This window comes from Scylla paramamosain, chromosome 11 (assembly GCF_035594125.1).
Source record: "Scylla paramamosain isolate STU-SP2022 chromosome 11, ASM3559412v1, whole genome shotgun sequence".
NCBI classification, from domain to species: Eukaryota; Metazoa; Arthropoda; class Malacostraca; order Decapoda; family Portunidae; genus Scylla; species Scylla paramamosain.
This window is the reverse complement of record NC_087161.1, coordinates 10,467,094-10,494,000: the sequence shown is the minus strand read 5'-3', so window position 1 is coordinate 10,494,000 and position 26,907 is coordinate 10,467,094. Positions and strand designations below refer to the sequence as shown.

At 42.4% G+C, this 26,907-nt stretch overlaps 1 protein-coding gene across 4 annotated transcripts in view; it reads right to left on the bottom strand.

The window, feature by feature from the left end:
• Window positions 1-1,961: 1,961 nt before the first annotated feature.
• The window catches only part of LOC135104935 (pentatricopeptide repeat-containing protein 1, mitochondrial-like), a 125,067-nt gene continuing 100,121 nt past the window's right edge, over window positions 1,962-26,907 (bottom strand). For 3 of the 4 annotated variants that reach the window (XM_064012723.1, XM_064012725.1, XM_064012726.1), the window contains 5 exons: window positions 15,330-15,453; window positions 5,886-5,990; window positions 4,645-4,775; window positions 2,575-2,749; window positions 1,962-2,260 (listed from right to left, as the gene is read on the bottom strand). In XM_064012723.1, the coding sequence (XP_063868793.1) occupies window positions 2,132-2,260; window positions 2,575-2,749; window positions 4,645-4,775; window positions 5,886-5,990; window positions 15,330-15,453 (664 nt within the window). In that variant the 3' untranslated portion in view covers window positions 1,962-2,131. The remainder of the gene's footprint in view (window positions 2,261-2,574; window positions 2,750-4,644; window positions 4,776-5,885; window positions 5,991-15,329; window positions 15,454-26,907) is intronic. The other variant, XM_064012724.1, reaches the window with a different exon arrangement.

Sequence of the window (26,907 nt, the reverse complement as noted above, 5' to 3'; positions counted from 1 at the left end):
AAATTAAAAAACTTTTAGATATGCAGGAAATTAAAGCAATAGGACAGTAGTTTGAGGGATTAGAATGGTCACTCTTTTTAGGAACAGGCTGAATGTAGGCAAACTTCCAGCAAGAAGGAAAGGTAGATGTTGACAGAGTTGAAAGAGTTTGACTAGGCAAGCACAGAGGTGCAGTTTCGGAGAACAATAGCAGGAACCCCATCAGGTCCGTAAGCCTTCGGAGAGTTCAGGCATGGAAAACATCATTGTGAAGAATTTTAATAGGTAGCATAAAGTAGTCAGAGGGTGGAGGAGAGGGAGGAACAAGCCCTGAATCAACTAAGTAAAGTTTTTAGCAAAGGTTTAAGCGAATTCAGCTTTAGAGATAGATGCGATGGCATAGGTGTCATCTGGTTGAAATAAAGGAAGGAAAGAAGCAAAGTTATGGGAGATGTTTTTAGCTAGGTGCCAGAAGTCATTACAGGAGTTAGATCTTGAAAGATTTTGACATTCTAGTAATGAAGGAATTTTTGGCTAGTTGGAGAACAGATTTGGCATGATTCCAGGCAGAAATATAAAACCCATGAGATTCTGGTGATGGAAGGCTCAAGTACCTTTTTGTGAGCTACCTCTCTATCATGCATAGCATGAGAAGGGGCTATGTTAAACCAAAGTTTGAATGTTTACATTGAAAAAAGTGAGGAATGTACACTTCCATGCTAGACACTATCACCTCCATTATGCACTCAGCACACAGAGACAGGTCTTTGACATGAAGCATTAGTCATTCCAGGGAAAATCAGCAAAATACCTCCTCAGGTTCCCCCAACTAAGAGGCAAAATGCCAGAGGGACCTCTGCTTAGGGGGATCCTGAGGAAGGACTAGAGCGATAGGACAAGATACAGATATGAGATTCTGATCAGAGGAGGCTAACGGAGAAGATATGGTAACAACATAAGTAGATTAGAGGTTAGGAAAAGGTTAAGAATGTTGGGCATATCTCCAAGATGGTCAAGAATATGAGTAAGATGTTGCAGCGATTGCTCTAGGTTGTGGAGGATAGCAAAGTTAAAGGCTAGTTCACCAGGAAGGTCATTGAATGGAGAGGAAAGGCAAAGCTGGTGGTGAACACTGAAACTCCAAGAATGGAGATCTCCACAAAAGGGAAGAGAGTCAGAATGTGCTCCACTTTGAAAGTTAAGTAGTCAAAGAATTTCTTATAGTCAGAGGAGTTATGTGAGAGGTATACAGCACAGATAAATTTAGTTTGAGAGTGACTCTGTAGTCGTAGCCAGATGGTGCAAAACTCAGAAGATTCAAGAATGTGGGCTTGAGAGCAGGTTGAGTCATTGTGCACATTGATGCAATGTCAAACTTTGGATTGAATATGAGGATAGAGAAAGGAGGGAACAGAAAAAGGACTACTGTTAGTTGCCTCTGACACCTGTGTTTCAGTGAGGAAAAGATGATGAGGTTTAGTAAAGGAGAGATTGTGTTCTACAGATTGAAAATTAGATCTAAAACCATGAATGTTGCAGAAGTTAATGAAGAAGTTGAGGGGGGCGGTGTCAAGACACTTAGGATTGATACCAGAAGAGCAGTCCAGCCTGGGGACATTTGTGGTCCCCTCCCCAGATGTGGACTCATAGAGACTGGTGTAAAAGTTTAGCAAGAAGGGTGGCCTGCAGCCACTGCTGCTGTTACCATACACAGTGCTGCTGCTGTTACCATACACAGTGATGTGAATTTAGTGAGGAAAAGGATGGACTGCAGCTGCTGCTGCTGCTGCTGCTGCTGCTGTCACCATACACAGTGGTGTGAGTTTAATGAGAAGGGCAGGCAGCAGCTGCCACTACTGCCACCATACACAGTGAAACAGTAATGTGAGTTTAGCAAGAAAAATGGTGGGCTGCAGCCGCTGCTGCCACCATCTGCCATAGTGCAAATTTAGTGAGAAAGGTGGACAGAAACCACCACCATATACAAAGATGCAAGTTTATTGAGAAGGCAGGTTACAAGCCATGTAATACTCAAAGGCAAGGCATTTAAAAACAATTAATTCCTTAAATTCACTTAGTTCTGTACAACACTGAACTGAAATATGTATGTACACATTAAAGTAATTCCATGAAGTAGACAGTCATCTTGGCACTAGCGGTACTGGGTCCATGGATGTTCAGGGAGCTGAACCTCTGAATCCTTAAGCCAGATCTTGTAGGCTGATAGAAAGATCTTTGCAGCTCTCTTCTTTTTTTCTTGTATCAAGGTGCTGTTTTCATCCTGAGGGTAAATTAATGCAATATATTACTTAAATCTCTAAAATATTGTTGATATGTTACTGCATCTCTGATTATGAAAGTTTAGTTTGAATAAAAGCTATGAAAAGAATGGCTAGTGAGTAGCCACCAGACAAGTACCTATTCTCTTATTATAGTCTCTCTCTCTCTCTCTCTCTCTCTCTCTCTCTCTCTCTCTCTCTCTCTCTCTCTCTCTCTCTCTCTCTCTCTCTCTCTCTCTCTCTCTCTCTCTCTCTCTCTCTCTCTCTCTCTCTCTCTCTCTCTCTCTCTCTCAGTTTTTCCAACCATAGTTTATACCTCATCCAAAAGAATGTTCTGTGCCCTTATTCTGGCTTGTTCCAGCCTGGAGAGTAGGAAATCGTGAGGGGATATAGCTTTTTCTTGCATCTTCTTCAGCATGGCCACAGTAAAAGCATAATCTTGTTTTACTAAACTGTTCTTGACCAATATAGTCATTATTTCTATATTGGGCCTGGAATTACAAAAATCATTAACATACAACACAGAGACTGCAATAAATACAACTTGATGGTATGATTCATGAAGAATTATCAGACTTTCATTCTCTTTAGGTGTTTGGTTAAATAGTTACCCAGCCAATGACATATTTATTTCGTTCTTCCTATGTGAAGTGCAGCATCAATTACTGCATTTCAGGACAAAGATTGTCCATGTTTACTAAATGAACCACACACTAACAATGTCAAGATGTCTTTACTGTTATTTGGTGCTAAAATGTGAAATACTCTTGGACCAACACACAACCTTTAATGTTCTAGTCATCAGCCTCAAGGTGCTTCCATCACTAAATATCATCTTCCCATGCTCAAGTATCTAGTGATGATATTTCTTGCACATTTGAAGCCTTTTCTTTTTTTCTTCTAAAAAGGCTTCAGTCAGTAGAGATTTCCTTTTAGCACATATCTAGTTCTTTCTGAAGACAATGCATTACAGTACTGAATAACATGTCTGAAGAAGTCTGTATGCTTATTTTTCAGAGTAAGATCAGGCATCACTTCTTGCTTTGAGAGAATGGCCTTCAAGGATAGCAAATTTAGATATCCCTTTCTGTAGGCAAAATTGTAAACATAAACACAGCATCTGGCTGTCTGTAAAAAAAGTGTTTTACATCCATATTCACCATAACTCCAATGTAACTTCTATCCTGTTTGTTTTTATGTTACAAAATGATATTCATGAAAGTTTTTTTTTTTTTTTTCATATTGTAAAAGAAGAATACTGAACTCATTTTTAACAAGTATTTCAAAACTTATCTGTACATAACAGCTCAGCTCCCTAGGATCTTGACTGCATTCTTTGAGGCTACACACAATGAACATTTAGCACTGTATGTGTGCTGCATTTTGGTTGCACCTATCTTTTCCTCTTTGTACATATATAAAATGCCCAAAGCATGGATAACTCAAACAACTTCACTAAAACAGGTAGAAGATTGCAGTGTGTTTACAGACAATCATGCAGTGCCCCACCTTGAAAAGATCCTCAATCATTGTGAAAAAGAATAATGGAAGATCTGACAAACGATCTTCATTATACACACACATAAAAGTACAGTACTTTAAAGAAGAGTATTACACAAGAGCTAGCAGGGCAACAAAAAAGTTGGCTGAATTAACCTCAAGTTGTTCTAATGAATTATGTTATATAAAAAGAAGTCGGCTATATCCATGAATTTCACCTCATTTTGTTCAGTAACCTATTGGGTGGTGGCAATACCACTGAATCCCTGGAGAATGTCTACAACATATGAGTGGACATCAAGTTTGGTTGATGGCTCTTTTGATAGCAGGTTTTGATGGTCTAAGGTCAGTGCTACTGCACAATTATGTTTTCAGTAGCAAGATTATGTAGTATTGTAATAACTTTCATTTTTGGTTATGAACAGAATGCCTTCACAATTTAACCAGAATCTCTTGATATTTTATTTATTATTATTTATTTATTTATTTTTTTTTTTATCACAGCTCATATAGTATATTCCTTTTGAAATTAATATATCTTTGCTAAAAGATCTTGTTGAGGTGTGGACATGTTGTGAATGGCAACAAAGAAGTAACACTACGATACCATTTCACATGATTTTATGGCATTTAGTTTAACTGTAAACATTTCTTATGATAAAATACACCATTTTCTCATGTGGTTTGCATTTATAGTGGTGATTTGCTATGAACACTTCACTTACAACCTCAAGGTTTGTTACTATCTCTTAGAAGGGCTTAAAAGAACAGTTCATATTTGGAAAATCTATTAACCATCACTGATAACAAAGTCAGAGAAGACATTTAGTATTTCCCTTAAACTTTTAAGGTAGTTCTTATCATTAAGGTGACAATACAAACTTACTGGAAATAGTTGGCATCCATATCCTTTAGGAGCTGAGAGGCACAATGCAGGTTGTGACACCCCAGTGCCAAACATCCATAAGTAATGATGTCTGGAAGGAGGTGGTAATGCTGCATCTGGATGATCACCTCCTGAGGAGCATGTGTAACAAAAGAGTTATCCCATGCATAAAAATGAGACTATGGTTTTTTAAATTTATGCTTCTCAATTTCTTGTGATAATTAAGTTACTAAATTCATACATACATACATACATACATACATAAATACATACATACATATACCAAGGCTGCCTCCCTCAAAAAGGGGTGTAGGCAAGAAAAGACACACAACTTCCACATTCACACTCATTCAAACCACTTAAGATCTTAACCCCCTGGCCCTCAATAGAGAAGATAAAGTACTCACCAGCCACACAAAGCTAATTAAGGCTCCTTCATAATAAGTACTCCTACCACACCTGACTGCCCTACACCCATGTGAAATTATTGATGTGTGGCACCAAATTCATACTTGTTTAAGATTCACTTAACAATGAATCAAGAAAGCATAGCAACTTAATCAGTCAAATTGAATTGAATTGATTAAAAAATTATGAAGGTTTAGAATTAGCCAATGGTATAAAAACTTTCCTAATTAGAGGCCTTCTTAGCTCTAGAGATGTTTTGATATTCCTCTTATGAAATTTATCAAATCACAGGTAAGGGGGAAACTACAAAACAAGCAGGGTTTCAGAGTTTACCAGTAAAGAAGATAAAAGAGAAAATATACTGGTTAATTCACATTAGAGAGATGAAAAAGAACATATGTGAGGATGGGTAAAAAGTAAAGTTCGTTGAGAATGAAGGATGGGGACAGGCATGCAGTTGGTAAGTTCCAAAAAAAAAAGCAGTAACTATGGATATGACACCAGAAGATAGCAAGATACAACACTGCAGTTGGGTGTGAGAATGAAGACAGCCAAAGGTAGGGAATTAATATGGTGAAAAGCTTTTGACTCCATCCTGCTTAGTGAGGCTCAGTGCAAAAATTTATTTATAGACCAAAAGAAACATTTCACATGTGCAGGAACTATTTCTCTTGTAAAATGCCATGTAACATGATTAATATGGAGAGAAAACAGAAACACAAAAATCTTTCATCTGTTAATCAGGATCAGGTTAATATACGAGTTCAACAAAGAAGAGTATTTTTCAGGTTCTTACTTATTATGTTTAAAGAAAATGAAAGGGGAATACACACCTGAGCTGCCTTTATGTCCTGCCTAAAATTTCGTTTCTTGATAAGCATATTGAAGAACTGAGTGTCAGGCTGTAGCTTAAGATTCTTCATTGATTCTAAAAGTACCTGAAAAAAATCAGGTTACACATTTATTTATTTATTTATTTATTTTTTTTATGTAGGAAGGATACTGGCCAAGGGCAACAAAAATCTAATAAAAAAAATGCCCACTGAAATGCCAATCCCATAAAAGGGTCAAAGCAGTGGTCAAAAATTGGTGGATAAGTGTCTTGAAACCTCCCTCTTGAAGGAATTCAAGTCGTAGGAAGGTGGAAATACAGAAGCAGGCAGGGAGTTCCAGAGTTTACCAGAGAAAGGGATGAATGATTGAGAATACTGGTTAACTCTTGCGTTAGAGAGGTGGACAGAATAGGGGTGAGAGAAAGAAGAAAGTCTTGTGCAGCGAGGCCGCGGAAGGAGGGGAGGCATGCAGTTAGCAAGATCAGAAGAGCAGTTAGCATGAAAATAGCGGTAGAAGACAGCTAGATATGCAACGTTGCGGCGGTGAGAAAGAGGCTAAAGACAGTCAGTTAGAGGAGAGGAGTTGATGAGACGAAAAGCTTTTGATTCCACCCTGTCTAGAAGAGCAGTATGAGTGGAACCCCCCCAGACATGTGAAGCATACCCCATACATGGACGGATAAGGCCCTTGTACAGAGTTAGCAGCTGGGGGGGTGAGAAAAACTGGCGGAGACGTCTCAGAACACCTAACTTCATAGAAGCTGTTTTAGCTAGAGATGAGATGTGAAGTTTCCAGTTCAGATTATAAGTAAAGGACAGACCGAGGATGTTCAGTGTAGAAGAGGGGGACAGTTGAGTGTCATTGAAGAAGAGGGGATAGTTGTCTGGAAGGTTGTGTCGAGTTGATAGATGGAGGAATTGAGTTTATGAGGCATTGAACAATACCAAGTTTGCTCTGCCCCAATCAGAAATTTTAGAAAGATCAGAAGTCAGGCGTTCTGTGGCTTCCCTGCGTGATATGTTTACCTCCTGAAGGGTTGGACGTCTATGAAAAGACATGGAAAAGTGCAGGGTGGTATCATCAGCGTAGGAGTGGATAGGACAAGAAGTTTGGTTTAGAAGATCATTAATGAATAATAAGAAGAGAGTGGCTGACAGAACAGAACCCTGAGGAACACCACTATTAATAGATTTAGGAGAAGAACAGTGACTGTCTACCACAGCAGCAATAGAACGGTCAGAAAGGAAACTTGAGATGAAGTTACAGAGAGAAGGATAGAAACCATAGGAGGGTAGTTTGGAAATCAAAGCTTTGTGCCAGACTCTATCAAAGGCTTTTGATATGTCCAAGGCAACAGCAAAAGTTTCACCAAAAAAAAAAAATTAAAAAGAATTTTAATAGGTGGCATGAAGTAGTCAGAGGATGGAGGAGAGGGAGGAACAAGCCCAGAATCGTCCAAGGTAGAGTTTTTAGCAAAGGTTTGAGCAAAGAGTTCAGCTTTAGAAATAGATGTGATAGCAGTGGTGCCATCTGGTTGAAGTAGAGGAGGGAAAGAAGAAGAAGCAAAGTTATTGGAGATATTTTTGGCTAGATGCCAGAAATCGCGAGGGGAGTTAGATCTTGAAAGGTTTTGACATTTTCTGTTAATGAAGGAGTTTTTGGCTAGTTGGAGAACAGACTTGGCATGGTTCCGGGCAGAAATATAAAGTGCATGAGATTCTGGTGATGGAAGGCTTGAGTACCTTTTGTGGGCCACCTCTCAATCATGTATAGCACGAGAACAAGCTGTGTTAAACCAAGGTTTAGAAAGTTTAGGACGAGAAAAAGAGTGAGGAATGTACGCCTCCATGCCAGACACTATCACCTCTGTTATGCGCTCAGCACACAAAGACGGGTCTCTGACACGGAAGCAGTAGTCATTCCAAGGAAAATCAGCAAAATACCTCCTCAGGTCCCCCCAACTAGCAGAGGCAAAACACCAGAGGCACCTTCGCTTAGGGGGATCCTGAGGAGGGATTGGAGTGATAGGGCAAGATAAAGATATGAGATTGTGATCGTAGGAGCCCAACGGAGAAGAAAGGGTGACAGCATAAGCAGAAGGATTAGAGGTCAGGAAAAGGTCAAGAATGTTGGGCGTATCTCCAAGACGGTCAGGAATACGAGTAGGGTGTTGCACCAATTGCTCTAGGTCCTGGAGGATAGTAAAGTTGTAGGCTAGTTCACCAGGATGGTCAGTGAAGGGAGAGGAAAGCCAAAGCTGGTGGTGAACATTGAAGTCTCCAAGAATGGAGATCTCTGCAAAAGGGAAGAGGGTCAGAATGTGCTCCACTTTGGAAGTTAAGTAGTCAAAGAATTTCTTATACTCGTAGTCAGAGGAGTTAGGAGAGAGGTATACAGCACAGATAAATTTAGTATGAGAGTGACTCTGTAGTCGTAGCCAGATGGTGGAAAACTCGGAAGATTCAAGAGCGTGGGCACGAGAGCAGGTTAAGTCATTGCGCACATACACGCAGCATCCAGCTTTGGATCGAAAATGAGGATAGAGAAAGTAGGAGGGAACAGAAAAGGGGCTACTGTCAGTTGCCTCAGACACCTGAGTTTCAGTGAGGAAAAGAAGATGAGGTTTAGAAGAGGAGAGGTGGTGTTCTACAGATAGAAAATTAGATCTTAGACCGCGAATGTTGCAGAAGTTAATGAAGAAAAAGTTGAGGGGGGTGTCAAGACACTTAGGGTCGTCGATAGAAAGGCAGTTCGACCTGGGGACATTTATGGTCCCCTCCCCAGATGGGGACTCCAAGGCTGGTGTAGGAGTCGCCATGATGATTTTAAAATTTTTGGGTGAAGGGTGTGTGTTATTAGGTGCTTGTAGTTTTGTGAGGAGGAAGAGAGTTGTCTTTAGAGGGCAGGCTGTGACTGCCCCCTTGTGTTGTGAGACACAAAGGGAAACGTTCAGTGAGATCACAGCTGGGTTTAATGATAAGTTCACAGCACCCCCTGAACAGTGCTTTAGACCTCACTGGGAGTAATTATCGTTTCGGCAGGTGTCTACTGCCTCCTCCTATACAAATTGATGTTCATTTACATTATGCATATAATACTGTTATGTATGTGCCCTGTGTGTATGTGTGTATGTCTGTGTGTGGGTGTGGTGAGTGACGGAACAGCCAGAAAGAACTGGCAGGAAAAGTAGCATCACCCAAGGTGGGTAGTGGTGTTGGGGCAGTGCCGCAGAGTTTATTTGGAATCAGACTGCAAGAGAGAAGGATGCACAGCTGCCCCCTGTTTGCCTTCACTTTGTGTCTGACGCCACACTGTTGGGAGTGCCTTCTCACCCAGCTGGGGAACTGTGTACCAGGACAGTAAGTGTGTGGTATTGCTTTGGCATGTGAGGGATAAACAGGTATCGTGATCGTGTCTGTACAGTGTTGGAATAAACCAGTGTGTCTTGTGAGACTCAGCATCTTTCTTTCCCTGCCCCATGGATTGGTGACTGTTGTGAGAGACCTCTGCCAGACTGGAGAGGATGATCCCTTCTAAGCAGGCTACAGGGACCTAGTGAAAATCCTTTCCCCAGGCCTACGTGTGGCTAGGGAAGGTAAGTAATTGTGAGTGCTCCCTCTCCCCTTCTTCCTGGTCTTCTTGGGCCACAGCTGGGGCTGGTGCAATGTGTGAAGTCCGACTAGGGGCCATGCGGAAGTGGAGATGCTGTGGGAGACTGGAGAGGGGCAAGTTTCATAACAGTGGTGTCAGGAGTTGGGATCACAGTGTAGCTTGTTCTGCCAGGGGACACGGACAAGGGCAAGATGGCAGATGGCTTGGTGTGCAGGGTGTTAGAAGATGACACAGTGTTGCCACATGTTGGTGGGGCTGCTTCCCCCACCCCAGAGGAAAAGCCAGACATGCTGCCTCTCAAAGTCTAGCATTTGCCACAGCAGTCACAAGATGGTGGAGGATGCCAAATTCCCCACCCCCACAGAGTGAGATGCAGCCAATGTATGACCAGGGCCAGCAGTACACTGATGAGCTGCACTCATGTCCTGAAGGAACTGCAGGAGACTTTGACTGACGCCAAGAGGCAGATAGGAGGAGCAGTGTGTGAAGTGGCAATGTGTCGACAAGAGGCAGCAGAGCAGTGTGTCATCCAGGAAAAGTTGGTGGGAAACTGGGAGGATGTGTGGGAGCCGGTGCAGGTCAAATGCTCTGTTCCTATGCTGGGAGGTTGCTCCACCCTTCTTCGCCCTCCCTCGCCCCACTGGTTGTACCCGATGGCACAGGAGGATATGGTGAACCTCCTGGCAAGGGAGTGCTCTGTGGATGCCCTTCAGGACTCTTGGCTGCAGATCTACATGAAGCAGGCCCACTCAAAGGACATTCAGGAGGCAGTGATCCAAGCCTCTGACATGAAGGCTTTCATGAGGACTACAGCCAAAATTCTGGGAATGGCCCCGGGAAGGTAAATGTTTGCAAATGCTCCCTCTCCTTCTCTCTGGTCTTCTGGGGCCAGCCAGGGCTGGTGCGGCATGTGAAGTCCGACCAGGGGCCATGCAGAAGTGGAGGTGCTGTGGGAGACTGGAGAGGAACAATTTCATAACAATACACAATAGAGCAAGGCCTTTTAGGAAGTACAGGTTTTAATATAAAGCAAATCATTCAGTACTACAGGTACAGTCATGTCAGTGACCCTCTTTATATATATATATATATATATATATATATATATATATATATATATATATATATATATATATATATATATATATATATATATATATATATATATATATATATATATATATATATATATATATATATATATATATATATATATATATATATATATATATATCATAAGATAATAGAAAATTGAATAGGAGTGATTAGGGAAGATTCTTTTGTCTTTATTTCTTATTTGATGGGGTGTGTAGGTGAAATGAGTGTTGGTATTAATTAATATGCCTCTTACCTCCACCCACCCCTACAATAGTCACTAAAGCAATGTTTCTTCACTTAGACAAGTCTTATTCACCAAGGCACTATTTTTTCATTTTTTTTTATTTACAGTCAGTTATACATTACTTAATTTCATTTACTTTCTCAAATGTTTAGCACTACACACTTTGATACACTGATAGACATATCTACTTTAAGTCTCTCCCTTCCTTTATGGTAATGGAAGACAGTAAGATGAATGGAACAAAATTAAGTAGTGAATCCAGATAATGTGGAAGAATCAGATGAGAGTAATGGAGCAGTTGTCAACCTAGCAAATGATGTGGATTGATCAAAGGAAGGAAATCAGTCCTTTATTTGTTTTGCTATTGCTTTCTAAAGCATTTCTCTTATTCTGTAATGTTTTCTAGCATTTTGCCTTTCTTCATTCACTTCGTAATCTATAACCATCTTGTAATCTATAAAACTATACATTAACTCATGTGATGAAAAACATGGTTATTGTTCAGCAGATTTTATCACCCTTCCAAACACTCCCATTTCATCTTTCACAAGGCGTTCATCAGCCATTCTCTAAAGGCAGGTTTTCTCCTATTTTACAGTGACTCTATTACATCACTCATTGCCAGCAGCAGTGCCACTGCTGCATGACCACCGCCATTACCACCACAAACTCTACCCTTTATCTTATTTAATAACTTTACTGCCAAATCCCTTTATCTTATTTAATAACTCCACCATCTCCTTAAGAGTTGGCACATTTTTTGCAATGCTATGTAATGGAAAGTCTCTTAAAGGCCATGATGAAAATATGAAAAAGTTGTCATTACAAACATGGTCACTATATGAGTAAGGGTGGGGGAGATGGACAGCTTGGCAGTGGTGGGAAATGCCAACACCATCAAGGGAGGGAATACAAGTAGGTGTGGCAGGCAGTGTGTGTGTGTGTGTGTGTGTGTGTGTGTGTGTGTGTGTGTGTGTGTGTGTGTGTGTGTGTGTGTGTGTGTGTGTGTGTGTGTGTGTGTGTGTGTGTGTGTGTGTGTGTGTGTGTGTGTGTGTGTGTGCGTGTGTGTGTGTGTGTGTGTGTATATTTACCTAATTGTGGTATACGGGAAGGGGAGCCATGCTCATGCTGTCCCATCTCTATATCTACTATTGTCCAATTTGGCCTTGAAATCACGAATCGACTTTACATGAACCACATCTTTTTCCAAATTATTCCATGCCTCTACTATTCTTTGAGGAAAGAACATCCTCATTGATATCCCTTCTGCAGTTGGCCTTTTCCAGCTTCTTTCCATGTCCTCTTGAATCTCTTACATCCCATGCTATCAAATCCTGCTGGTCCACTTTTTCTAATCCACTCATCAGCCTGTACACCACAATCAGGTCTCCTCTCTCCCCTCCATTGTTCCAATGTCTGTAGATTCAAACTTCCCAATCTCTCTTCATATGATAAGTCTTGAAAACTTGGAACTGTCATTATCCCAAATTTTATCCAACTTCATCTTAAAATTATGTATCGTTGTTGCTTCTACCATTTCTCTGTCCAACACATTCCAATCTTCAACAGTTCTATATGGAAAACTGTGCTTCTTGATGCTGCTCTTGCATATGCCTTTCTTGAAATTCTTCCTGTGTCCCCTCATGGTTTGCTTATCCTACATTATCAGGTCCTCTCTTTTACCTTTCTCCAATTCTTCCATCAATTGAAACACTGCAATCCTCTGCTCCAGGGACATTAGGTCCAGTCTTAACAATCTCTCCTCATAAGGGAGGTCTCTCAAACTTGGGACCATTTTGGCTGCAGCTCGTTTTATCCTCTCCAGCTTTTTAATGTCCTTCTTCAGACTTGGTGATCAAACCACTGCTGCATATTCTAATCTTGGACGTATCATAGTTACAATAATCTTCATCATATCCTCATCAATGTATGAAAATGCCACTCTTATATTCTTAAGAAGATTGTAAGTTTCACCTGCAATTTTATTAATGTGCGTTCATGGGGATATATTATCCATTACTATCACCATTAGGAGTTAGTATGTGTTGGGAAAGATGTTGAGGGAATCTGCATTAGGAGTTAGTGTCTGTGTTGGGAAAGACATGGTTGAGGGTGTCATGCATTAGGAGTAAGTGTGTGTTGGGAAAGATAGGGTTAAGGGAATCTGCATTAGGAGTTTGTGTCTGTATTGGAAAAGATGGAATTGAGGGTGTTAGCATTGGGAGTTAGTGTGTGTTGGGAAAGATGGGGGTTGAGGTTGTCAGCATTAGGAGTTAGTGTGTGTTGGGAAAGATGGGGTTAAAGGAATCTGCATTAAGAGTTAGTGTCTGTGTTGGTAAAGATGAGGTTGAGGGAATCTGCATTGGCAGTTAGTGTCTGTTGGGAAAGATGGAGTTGAGGGTGTCACCATTAGGAGTTGGTATCTGTGTCTGGAAAGATGGGTTTGAGGGAATCTGCATCAGGAGAGCTTAATTTGAAAATAGCAGTCCACTCAATGGCAGGAAGACTGAAACCCCCTTGTGATCCAAACATCTTTCTCTGTTTGTATACATGAAAGAGTTGAAAATTGTAAAGACAGCCTACATTAGTAGCCAGTGTTCTGAAAAATGTGGCAAGAAAATATTTATATTTCAATATTTGTAGTTAACCCCAGATGATTTCACAATCTGAGTCTAGTTCTAACACAAAGACCTGACTTGGTGATGATGACGTCACTATCTTTACCGAGATCCATCTGATGGTCCTAATGGGAAATGGTCATACTTCTTAACCCTTAAAGGACCAGCAGTGGTGATGATTTTTGTTCTGCTAGGACCAGCCCTCCAGCACTAAATGTAAAAAAATAGCCTGTATTCACACACACTTTAAACTTAACCTGCAATGGAAGAGTGAATGAAATAGACTTTGTACTCAACATCAATTCTTCCTCTTTCTAATGATGCGATCCAGATGGCTCCATGTGCAATGGTTATGGAGAGACAGTGAGTTAAAGAGGAGAGACTTTTGGAGGGAGCAAGTCACCTGCCTGCCTTGCACCCATTTTGCCCGATTTGACATAGCTGGTGCTTGATGAAAACAGGTGCCCTGAGCTCTCTTCACACATGCTAAACAGTTTACTGAGTTACTGACCTATTGCAATCTCACCAAAATGTGTAGCAAGTGGTCGAGCAAAAGTGGGTAATATGTGTAGCATTTAGGTGCGAGTGAGGGAGGGAGCAGGCAGTGACAGGGTGGAATCTCTTCTAGACAGGGTGGAATCAAAAGCTTTTCGTCTCATCAACTCCTCTCCTCTAACTGACTGTCTTCAGCCTCTCTCTCACCGCCGCAATGTTGCATATCTAGCTGTCTTCTACCACTATTTTCATGCTAACTGCTCTTCTGATCTTGCTAACTGCATGCTTCCCCTCCTCCCACGGCCTCACTGCACAAGACTTTCTTCTTTCTCTCACCCCTATTCTGTCCACCTCTCTAATGCAAGAGTTAACCAGTATTCTCAATCATTCATCCCTTTCTCTGGTAAACTCTGGAACTCCCTCCCTGCTTCTGTATTTCCACCTTCCTGTGACTTGAATTCCTTCAATAGGGAGGTTTCAAGACACTTATTCATCAATTTTTGACCACTGCTTTGACCCTTTTATGGGACTGGCATTTCAGTGGGCATTTTTTTTTATTAGATTTTTGTTGTCCTTGGCCAGTGTTCTTCCTACATAAAAAAAAGGGAATCAGACTAATCAGAATCACCCTCACTGCATTTGGACATGGTGAGACCAGGGCAAAAACAGAGATTAGCCTAATTAACTCACAGGCAGTATTACCAAAAACTGAGCAACAAAAACTGACAAATAGTAGATAAATGTAAAAATCACAAAGTAGTTATAACTGCCTCCAGTCCTTTAGAGTTAAGAATGGCAGGAAGAGTTTACTACCTTTGATATCAGGGATCGACAAAGTCTTAGTTCTTATATAATGTTTGGATTGTGAGTCATTATAATATGATGTAACTGGGATATTTTATCTTTAATAATGCAAAAACTGACTGGAAACAAATTTGTGGGAAGTGGGGTTACAGTATAGTACACTTCCTTGCCATATGTGCTAAATAATGTTAAAAGTCTCTACTGCAGATTTGCAGAATTTGACACAAAACCTGGTGTTTGGTCTCTGCTTTACACTGTTTGCAGCATGATGAAATTGCAAATGTTCCTGTGCACATGGTCACAAAAAATTCGTAGCACAGCTAATGAAATTCACAGAATGTTATCAATTGGCAGATGGCTTAGCTCCACAGCATGCATATCTCCATACTGCCACCTGCTGGTGTGTTATATTACTCATAGTCTTGAAACTTTCTGATACCACATTTGAATTGAAAATTAAACATTCACATGGATGAACAATAGATATGATGTTGTGGGAAAGCAGGCATGAGATAACAGATACTAGCATCACTAACCTATTGCAGAGATGGATTACTTTTTCTTACACTTACTTGTTCAGCTTGTGTATCAGGAGGCAGTGATTCCAGCATCTGAGTGAAGGTCTTGAGGTTTGGTATGACTTTGTCCCTTTTCATCTGCATTAGAATATTACTCGGGCCACCAAGAAGTGCCAGTCTGACAGATGAAGAGGAAAAATTATAGGTATCAGCTGAGAAAAAATGTCTTAAGTCACATTACTTTAAGATCCCATTACTGATTTTATCCAAGGCAAGGGCACTGCCAATAATTTATAATTCTGCTAGTTTTTATCTTAATTACAAAATTTCATTATAAAAATTTTAAGGTTTCTCTATGTAAATAAAGACAGCTGGAAAAGATACAGCTAAGGAATGTACATCAACTAAAAGAATAATTGGACAAATATACGATGTCTGTAAAAAAAAGGGTTGTCATGGGTCTCATCTATTGCTTTTGGTAAGCAGAAAACACACTGCAGCCATGACTCATTGTTGATTTTATGCCTGGTGGCATGAAAGACTCCTAGAAGTGTGAAGATGTTAGCAGAAATTCATACCTTCCTATCAGTGTGCTTTAAGAAGTCACATGTCACATGAGGATTATACCATCTTTCCCCTCTTACATTTCCTTTACTTCCCCCACACCTTCACTACAATAGCATTTTTCTTGCCAGGATGCTAGCATGGGTTTTACATGGCTTCTCATTGTATCTCCTCTACTTACAAACATTCAAGTTAGGAAAATCCAGAGATACAAATGAGGCACCTGGCTTAGGAGAAATCCCTAGTCGCCTGTAGCATCGAGATCAAGAACAAGAGGTGTCATAGTTTTTTTTGTGGTTTATTTTCTCTTGCCTGTGTGCTGAAATACCCTGAAAATGGTGATGAGTGCGTGTGGTTCATGCAAGGAGAGTGTGGCGAACAGGCAAAGGGCTGTGGCATGCAAGAGATGCATGGTCTGGTTCCATGTAGCCTGTGTGGGCATGAGGGAGGCCAACATGAAGGCGCTGGGGTTCGAGCTTCTGGTGTTCCTCTGCAGGGAATGCTTGAGCAAGAGCCTCAATGAGTGGAGGAACCAGGATGAGGAAAAAGAAGAGAGAGTGGAGCAGAGCACCCAGACAGAAAACCTGATGAAAGAGGCAGAAGCACAGATGATGAAGACTGAAGAGAGAAAAGACCAGCAAGAAGTGGTGGAAGTGGCTAGAACAAACAGACGCCCAAGGAAGAAGAGAATGGTAATCAAGAAAGCCCCAGTACATGTCATTGGAGACAGCATGGTAAGGAAGACTCCCGACTTTGTGAGAAGGGAAACTGAGTGCATCAGCATGGGAGGTGCTAAAATCCAAGACGTCAAGAGGAAAGTCAAGGAAGAAGTGCAAGAAATGGAAGAGAGAAGCCTGCTAGTTATTCAAGGAAGAGGCAACAACTTAGTAGAGGCAGGTGCTGAAGAAACAGTAAAGGAAGTGATAGAAGCAGTGAGAGCAGCAGAAGAAAAGAAGTTGTGTGTGGCCGTGGTGGGGTCCTGTGGCACCCACGGGAAGGAGTGCAGTACGAGAAGGTCAGAAGAGAAACAAACCGCAAAATATGTATGGAACTCATGAAGGTCAAGATGAAATGGATGGCAGAGAAGAAGGGCAACGTGAGCTTCCTAGACATGGATGAGATCTTTGACCAGGACAAATTCTTCGGGAGAGACAGGGTCCACCTCAATCACAACGGGAATGAGAGGCTAGGACATCGACTGGCTGAGTGGAGGGGCGAGGCAGGTGTGTTGTGTGGACGAGGCATGACGAGGAGGACCCACTGATGTCAGCAAACATGGAAGAGACTAACCAGGCAAGTAAATGTGTGAAGATTGGCTGTATGAATGTGAGAGGATGGGGTGTGGGCAAGTTTGAGGATGTATGCAAGGAGCTCAGGGAGTGGAAGTTCGACTTAGTCGGGCTCACTGAGACTCACCTGAGAGATGATGTACGAAAGGAGGGATGCGAGTATGGTATGATTGGAAAGGGGCATAAGACACAAGAAACACTAGGAGGAGGTGTAGCCGTACTCTACAAGAAAGAAAGAGGACTGAAAGTAGAGGAGATTGATGTGGGGGAGTGTACAAGTAGTGAGGATGTGTTTGCTGTCAGAGTGGAATGCATGGATGGTCATGGCAGACCAGAGAAGGTGGTACTGGTGGTAGCGTACATGACTGTCATGGGTGAAAGAGCAGAGAGGGAAAATAGGAGGAAGTATGACATACTTAAGAAAGTTGTGAGAGAGCATGGAGAGGAGAGAGTGCTAGTTATGTGTGACATGAATGCACATGTGGGAATACTGGGGGAACAGGTGAACAGGAATGGTGAAATGGTTGGAGAGTTTGTTGTTGAACTGGAACTGGAAAATCTGAATGTTACTTTGGCTGAGGGGCGTGTGACTTGGAGTGCAAGAGAGCAGGAATCGGCAATTGACTACGTGTTGGTGAATGGAAGAATGCATGAAATTGTGTCACATATGTGGAAAGATGAGGATGGTTTGGTTGATATTGTGTCTGATCACAACATGCTGGTTGTGGAGTGCTTGATGCAGGGTGGGAATGAAGTGAAAGTGGCAAGTAAGAAAAAGAAGTGGAGACTGAGAGATGTAGTGTGGGAGAACTTTCAGGTTGATCTGAGTGAGAGAAGCTGGGATGATGTAAGTGTGCATGACGTGGAGCATCTGAATGAGAAACTGGTTGAGGACGTGAGGGGTGCTGCTGAGAACCATATAGGGTTTGTGAGAGTAGGTAGAAGAAAAAATGTATGTAAACCATGGTGGAATGATGAAATCAGAGCAGCTAGGAAGGAGCAAAAGAGAATGAGTAGACAGTGTAGATGGCTGAGGAAAAAGAGGCACGAAAGCGATGAGTAAGAGAATGAGTATCAAAATGCATGGGCAGCGTATGTGAAGCAGCAACGGTTGGCAAGACGAATGATAATGAATGCTAAAGTGAAGAGTGAAAGGAGTGTGATTCAATCTTTAAGGGAGAAAGGTATGGAAGGTGGCTGTGAATGGTACAAGTTCATGAGAGGTGAGAATATGTCAGGCAGTGTTTGTGTGTAGAGTCTAAAAGTGGATGGTGTAGTTATAACAGAGAAGGAGGGAATCAGGGAGGCAATCAGAGGGTTCTGGGAAGAAGTAGTTGGGGTAGGTAAGATGTTTAGTGTGAGAGAAGGATGTGTGACACTGGAAAGGAAGAATGCAGATGAACTGGATGAAAGAATCAGTAGGGAGGAAGTGGAGAGGTGTGTGAGAAGGCAGAAGAATGGCAAGGCAGCAGGTCCAGATGATATACCCTATGAGTTTTACAAGAATGGTGGGGAGGTAGTGATAGATAGAATGACTGAATTATTCAACCGAGTGTGGGATGAAGAGAGAGTGCCAAGAAAGTGGAATGAGGGACGAGTGTGTCTGTTACATAAGGGAGGATTTAAGAGTAAGAATGAGCTGAAGAACTACAGGCCAATTGCATTAGTGAATACAATAGGTAAAGTTTTCAGTGAAGTGTTGAATGAGAGACTGTGTAAATGGATTGAGACAGCTGGAGTGCTGGGTGAAGAACAGAATGGTTTTCATGGGGATAGGAGAGCTGAGGACAGTATGTTTGTGGGGAATGAAATGATTGAGAAGAAAAAGAAGGATGGGGGTAAATTGTACCTAGGTTTTCTGGATACAGAGAAAGCTTATGATAGAGTGAACAGAGAAATGCTAGGTAGTCTTAGAAAAGATTGGATTGAGTGCAAAGATAGTTAACATAGTGCAAAGTATGTATGTGGACACAAGAGCTAGATACAGACTAGGAGACATAGAAACAGACTGGGTGAAGAGTGAGAGAGGAGTTAGGCAAGGCTGTATATTGTCACCAACCCTTTTTAGCCTGTATACAGAGGAGCTAGCAGCCAGGATGAGAAGAATGAATGTAGGGGTAAGTGTGAGGAATGATAAAGTATGTGTGCTTCTTTATGCACATGACGTAGTTGTTATGAGTGAATCGGCAGATGAGCTTCAAAGTTTGTTGGATGTTGTGGACGGCTATGGAAAAGACTTTGGAGTAACGTTTTGCAGTGAGAAAAGCAAGGTAATGATTGTGAATAGGTCAGAGGATGAAAGTAATGTGGTATGGAGACTTGGAGAGAATGAGTTGAAACAGGTGCAAGATTACAAGTACTTAGGGATGTGGATGAGTCGTAGTGGGTGTGCAAAGGCAAAGAATGAAAAGATAAGTATGGTAAACCAGTGGGTAGGTCGATTGGGAAGCACGGCAAGGATGAGAGCAAGTAAGTATGATGTGCTGAGAGAAGTGTGGAAGAGTGTGGCTGTGCCAAGTATAATGTATGGTATGGATGTGATTGCATGGAATGAAAGTGAAATTGATAAGTTAGAAGTGGGCCAGAATAGAGTAGCAAGGATGGCACTGAGTGCACCAAGGTGCACAGCAGTTGAAGCCTTGAGAGGTGATATGGGATGGAGCACCTTTAGGGAAAGACTCACAAAAGCCACACTTAGGTACAAGATTAGGCTTGAGAGAATGGATGATGCAAGAATAGCAAGGAAGGTGTACCTGTGGAATGAAAGTGGAAGCAAATGGAGGAAGAGATGCATGAGAATGACAGACAGGAATGGACTGCAAGTTGTGTGGGCGATAAGAATGACTGGGAGGAATCAAAATGAGCGTGAATGGGTGGTAACAAGAGAAGGCAGAGTGGGAGCCGAATGGGATGTGAGAAAATGGAAGAATGAGATAGACAAAGAAGTGAAATGTGTGGGACTGAATGAATGGAAGAATGAGATGGAAAGAAAGAAGACCCTGGAATGGTACAAGGAGAAAAAGGCCCCGAGGTATGAGAGGTGGTATGATGGAAGCCTGGGCGGTAATCTCCTCTTCCGAGCGAGGGCACAGTGTATGGATGTAAACGCAAGGAGTTACAGGTGGTCTGAGTCCGGCAGCAAAGTGTGCCAGATGTGTGACATGGGAGAGGATGAGACGATGGAACATGTAGTGCTGGAGTGTGTGAAGTATGCCAGAGACAGGAATGAGATGATGCAAGTGATACTGACTGAGTTAGGACATGATAGGAATGAAAGAGTGGAGAACACAGGAAAGGAATGGATGGTGTTGTTGCTGGGACTGTGTAGAGAGGCGAATGAAAGGATGACTGAGGCGGTGAAAGAGTTTCTGGAGAGAATGTGGCATGCCAAATGTATGAACAATTAGAATAGAGTATGCTGTTCGTTTCTCTTTTTTTTTTTCCCCCTTCTACAGGAGTTGCCGATCCAAAGGCCTGGCTCAGGAGTGATCCTGTGCCACCTGTACCATCAAGATCAAGATCAAGATCACTCAACTCTTGACCTGCTGCAGTTCCACTGCACCTATGCACCACTGTATCATGCTGGATGTAAGAACAAAACACAGTTCCATACAATTTTTGATGTGGCAGTGCTGCACTGTTGTGTTATGCTGGCTGTGAGGAAAAAACACAAACTCACACAGTACTAGGCTATGTAGCCAGAATAAATAAGTACTTTTCAGTGTTCTCAATACCCTGAGTTTTGTGAGCTTAGCACTATACCTTTGGAAGAAAGCAAGTGCAAAACTCAAGAGGATACTGTACAACCAAAAAAAATTATATTTTATAAAATAACTTACATAACTTACAAATGGCCCTCTGGAACTAAACTTGTTCATAAGTTGGAGTGTCTGTATATATGTCTGATTTAGTAAAGCTGGTTGTGTACCATTTAAAATATCTTAATCCCTTCCTGGCAGCAGGGATGAATGGTGTACCACATAAAAATGTCTATAAATAGACTCTGCCAACCATCATCCATGTCTATGAGTCTACTATATATAGTTTCCCAGCCTTATATCTAAATGTAGACTCTTGCAGATTTAAAGATATGCATATACTTGTATAGATGCCTTTGCATACATATTATCATAATTGTATAATTACATGCATGCCTAAGCAAATGAAGAAGGGCCACACACAAACACAATTTCCAGAACTTTTGTCTCTCACCCATCCCCCAACTTGCTTCTATTTTAGTTTCTTTTATAGTTTTCTTTAACACAGATGACATGATTCCCCCTACTTTGATAATAAAAAGGAAAAAAAAAATGCAAGAAAGGGTTCTGTGAGAGCTTTCATGAATATATTCTCATGGTGAGAGACAAACAATGACTGATTGACAGCTTTGAGCTGTATGAAGAGGAAGTCTGAGCTGCCAACAAGTAATTTTACTTCGGCAAAATCACCTATCTGCTGGGCGGACATTTCCCATGAGAGAGAGTGCGTCACGCGCTGCCGGCAGTTGTTTGCTGCTCGCCGTGTCGGGCAGATACGGTCTTTCTGGGTCATACGGAGTTCCAAGTTTTTGCTGTTTTCTTTCAGATAAGGCCACGATACTTGTTACGCAGGTACAGTGCCTTCAACTTCGTTACCCGTTTTTGGGGCGAGTTGTATTATTGGTATATCGGTCTCCACTGACGATGGAACTGTGTGGGAAGCTTACGGCTTTGTTCTCCTTATCGCAGTGCGGCAGCCATGTCGGAGTCTGGTGAAGCGTCCTCTGCCTAACGATCCCCTTCCCCTCCTGCCCCACGTGCCTTCTGTGGGCCTTCTCCTCTCCCTGGGTCCACTGTTCGCCCTCAAGATGACGACGACAGGCACAGGGATCATTCATCTCGTCGCTTGAGTGGGAGGCATGGTTGCGTGAGATTACGTAACAGTGCTGACGCACGTGGTTCCCGCGGCACTTCTCCTGCTCCTCCCCCTTGGTCAGTTGTGTTGGACGCCTTGGCTGATTTGCGGGGTGAAGTGGAGGCCTTGAAGGCAGACAGACGGCAACTACCACCCCCTACTGGGTCGGCACAGGTGCCTGTGGAGGACAGTACTCTGGGGGGCTGGGGTTTGTCGCCTCCTTGTTCTGCCACTTTTTCTGGTTTCTCGGCCAGGATGAGTGAGGATGAGGCAGTGTCGATGCCTGCCGCCCCTGCTGACAGCACCTTAATTCAGGGCACTAAGGCCTTTGGTCCTTCTGACACGGTGGTTGCTGACATTGACAATAGAGTGGCAGAGATGGTAAACTTTCTCTTTGATAATGGTATGAGAGAGGAGGACTACAAGGCCATGTGTGAGGACGATGTTGTCAAGAGGCCTAATTACTGCCATGCTCTTGCGCCAGTGGAATGCAACCCACAGGTGTTGGAGAGCCTGAAGCTGGATGCCAGGAAGACAGACTTCCGCTTGAAGGAGGTAAATAAGGACATCCTGCGGGCTTCAACCATTATCACCAAATCCTTAGTGGCGCTGGATGATTTGGCTGAACAGGAAGGTAACCCCAAGTTGGCACATGAGGTGAGCATGCTAAATGGTGCATTGGCATTGCTAGGCAATGCCAATCACAGGCACAATTTGGCCAGGCGTTTTGTCATGAAACGCGAGATAAACTATAAATATGCTCATCTTTGTTCAGATAAGGTGCCAATTACTTGCTTTCTGTTCGGTGACGATGTGTCCCAGTCTGCCAGACAAATTGAGGAAGCGGAGAAACTGCGGAGTAAGTTCTCGCAGAAAAAGCCTGCCTTTACTTGCAAGTTCGCAGGTAAACGCCCTGGTGGATATTGGAACATGCCTGCTAGTAGGGGATATTACGCCAGGTTCCAACCCTACGGGCAACAGAGGTATGGCTCCAGGGCTGCCCCACGACTGCCTTCCACTCGTCAGGATGTGGAGCCAAAAAACTCCAAGGGCCGGGGCGGCCGCAGCAGGCAGCCCCAGTAAACTTACAGGCAAGTGCATGTTTTGAAGCTGGCAGACTACACTCTTTCCTGCATGAGTGGCGTAAAATTACCAGTGACCCTGTCATTTTGGATATTGTTCAGCATTGCCACCTTGATATTGATGTCAATAGTGTTCATCCTTTATTTTTTAATGATTTGGAATACAGGTTCAACACTGTGCAACAGGGGATAATTTCTGGAGAGATCAAAAAACTTTTACAGCTTAAAGTCATTAAAGTCACACACAAACAAACTCAGCAGGTTATCTCTCCTATTTTTTTGCGAGAAAAGAAAAACGGGGAATTTCGCCCGGTTCTTAACTTGGAGAGGTTAAACAAATACATACCATATAAACATTTTAAAATGGAAAATTTTGAACAGGCCATCAGGCTCATCAACCAGGGTGATTTTTTGGCTTCTGTCGATCTCAGGCATGCTTATTATTCTGTTAGGGTTGCAGATGAGCAACAACGATTTTTATATTTTACATGGCAAGGTGTTATATATCAATTCACCTGCCTCCCTAATGGCATTTCTGAGGGACCTCGGCTTTTCACCAAACTGATGAAGCCAGTATTTGCTACTTTAAGGCAGGAAGGATACACTATCACCAGCTTTATAGATGACACATTAATTTGCAGTAACTCTTACTCAGGATGTCTTCAGGCGATTCAGGCCACCATTTCTCTGTTGCAGAGGTTAGGCTTTTGTATCAATATGGAGAAGTCTGTTCTCACCCCCACACAATGTATTGAATACCTAGGCAATGTTATTAACACCAAGTTCATGACTGCCTCTTTACCTGAGCGTAGACTAATCAAAATTCGCCAAGGATGTGCAGAACTTTTGTGTAAAGATGTTGCCCCCATTCAAGAGGTGGCCAGGGTGATCGGCCTCATGGTGGCTGCGATCCCAGCAGTGGAGTTAGGTAAACTTCACTACAGGAAGTTGGAGGGGGGAAAAATTGCCGCTTTGAAACAGGAGTATGGTAATTTTGACAGGCCTTTGAATATTACTGCAGACATGAAACTAGACCTTTCCTGGTGGTTAGACAATGTGGACAGACACCACAGACACATTTTTAGGCCAGATACTGACATCGATTTATTTACTGATGCCTCCAGCCTTGGTTGGGGGGGTCATTTGGGGTGTCAGATTACAAGTGGTACTTGGTCCCTGGATGAAAAGGAGCTTCACATTAACATCCTGGAGATGAAAGCCATTCTATTCTCTTTGCAAGCATTTGAACATGAGCTGGAAGGTAGACATGTTAGAGTTTTTTGTGATAATACCACTGCCATAAACTATGTCAATGAAATGGGAGGCACAGAGTCCAAGTCCTGTAATGATGTTGCTACCCAGATTTGGGATTGGTGTCTGGAACATGACTCATGGGTTACATGCTCGCACATACCGGGGAAGGACAACACCTTGGCTGATGTAGCCTCTCGCAAGATTAATGACAGACACGAGTGGAAACTCGACTCACACATTTTTATTACCTTGTGTAATGTTTTTGGGACACCGTCCATTGATTTATTTGCCTCAAGGCTTAACAAACAGGTTAATACATTCTGTTCGTGGTTGCCAGATCCGGAGGCTAAATATTTTGATGCTTTTTCCTTGGACTGGTCAAACTTTGATTTGTCTTACATTTTCCCCCCATTCTCATTAATTGCTAGGTGCCTTCAGAAGTTACGTGCGGAGCAAGCACAAGGCTGGATGGTGGTTCCTCTGTGGCCGTCCCAGTTTTGGATGGGCATGCTGCTCCAGTTGCTAATAGACTTCCCACGTTTGAGAACGAACAGGAGGAATGTTCTAACACACCCGTCCACAACAGATCCACACCCCATCATGTCCCACACGAGGCTCATGGCATGCCTTCTGTCAGGGAAAACTTGCAGAAACGAGGAGTTTCGCTGGCTGCTGCGGACATCATACTTGCCTCCTGGAAACCAGGTACTGAGAGGCAATACCGCCCACATGTCCAGAGGTGGTCATTGTTTTGTGGTAGACGGAATGTCGATCCCACTTCTCCAACTGTAGGTCACATTGTAAATTTTTTGACAGAAACCTTTGACAGGGGTGTGGGTTATGAGTGTGTGAACACTGCGAGGGGTGCCCTGTCTTCTCTCGGCATTGTGGTGGACGGATGCAGGGCAGGAAATCACCCTTTGGTCATCCGATTCATGAGAGGGGTTTTCAATCTTAGAACTCCTCAGCCCAGGTACACTGACACTTGGGATGTCCAACCTGTCTTAGAGAAACTAAGGTCCATGTTCCCCTTACATGCATTAACCCTTAAAGAATTAACGCTAAAATTGGTTATGATGATGGCCTTAAGTCAAGCTGCCAGAATTCAAACTTTACAACTACTGTTAATCAGAGACATGCTCATTAATGAACACTCCATTTCAGTACAGTTGGGGGGCACTCTTAAACAATCCAGACCAAATTTTAACATCAACAGGGTCACATTCCATCGTTACCCTAAGGATCCACGATTATGTGTCTGTAGCACTCTCCTGAGGTACATTGATGTGACTAAAGAGCTTAGACAGGATGAGATGCACACTGATGCCAGGCTCCTCATTAGCTTCATAAAACCCCACAAATCAGTTTCCAAAGACACTATTGCCAGTTGGGTCAGGACCATTCTCCGCATGTCCGGCATAGACATCTCAAAGTTTTCCGCTGGTAGTGTGCGGCCAGCAGCAGCTTCAAAAGCTGGAGTGGCGGCTGTCCCTGTCGCATGCATTATGGCTAAGGCGGGCTGGTCTAGGGAATCTACCTTTGCAAAATATTATAATAAGAACATTGTGGCTGCTTCTGACCTCTTTCAGGATGCAGTGCTAGAATAAGACATGATTTGGGTTTGTTGCTGCACTCCAGTGTTGCAGTACACGGATATTTTAAGTATTTAGTATCTAGTACCTTAGGTTTACCTTATGATGTGAACTGTTACCACATTTCAACATTGTTTGTAGATTGGATTAAGTTGGATGCAATGTACCTTATTTTATGCACCAATTGTATGATTGTCTCATGTACAAGATCCTTCCATGGGATAATAGTTATAGTACTGTTTCTTGTGGGGCATTTCCTTTTCCTCTCTACTACTGCATCCTCCCTCGTCATCCACATGGCTTCAAAGCCTCATGGGAAATGTCCGCCCAGCAGATAGGTGATTTTGCCGAAGTAAAATTAAAAAAGTACACGAGACTTACCGTAGGTCAGTTGAAGTGTACTTCTAATTTTTCGAGGCAAATCACCTCTGCTGGTGCGGAGATTTCACATGCCCTCCTCTCCCTCCCTATCTTAAGCTCTACAGGTTACTTAATTTCCTAATTGGTTCATCATGTGGATGTCGAGTCCTTGCTTTAAAGTCTGCCGGCAGCGCGTGACGCAGTCTCTCTCATGTGAAATCTCCGCACCAGCAGAGGTGATTTGCCTTGAAAAATTAGAAGTACACTTCAACTGACCTACGGTAAGTCTCGTGTACTTTTTAAATTTTTATTAAGGATTATATGTGAAAAGAAAGTGGCAACAGACCTTCCTACAATCTAGTGTAATCAAATGAGGATGAACATCTATGTATAGACACAACAAACAGTCTCAGTTTAAAAACATCTACATACAGATCCCCAACAGGGAAGGGAAATATCATATTTTCTTAATTTTTAAAACTGTAAATCCTTTTGGCACACAATTTCTTCCAGGGTGTAACATGAATTTCTGTGGATATTGTTAAAGATGAAAGTACCACAACTAAACAAAGCCTCAAAATGCATACTGTATATTTCA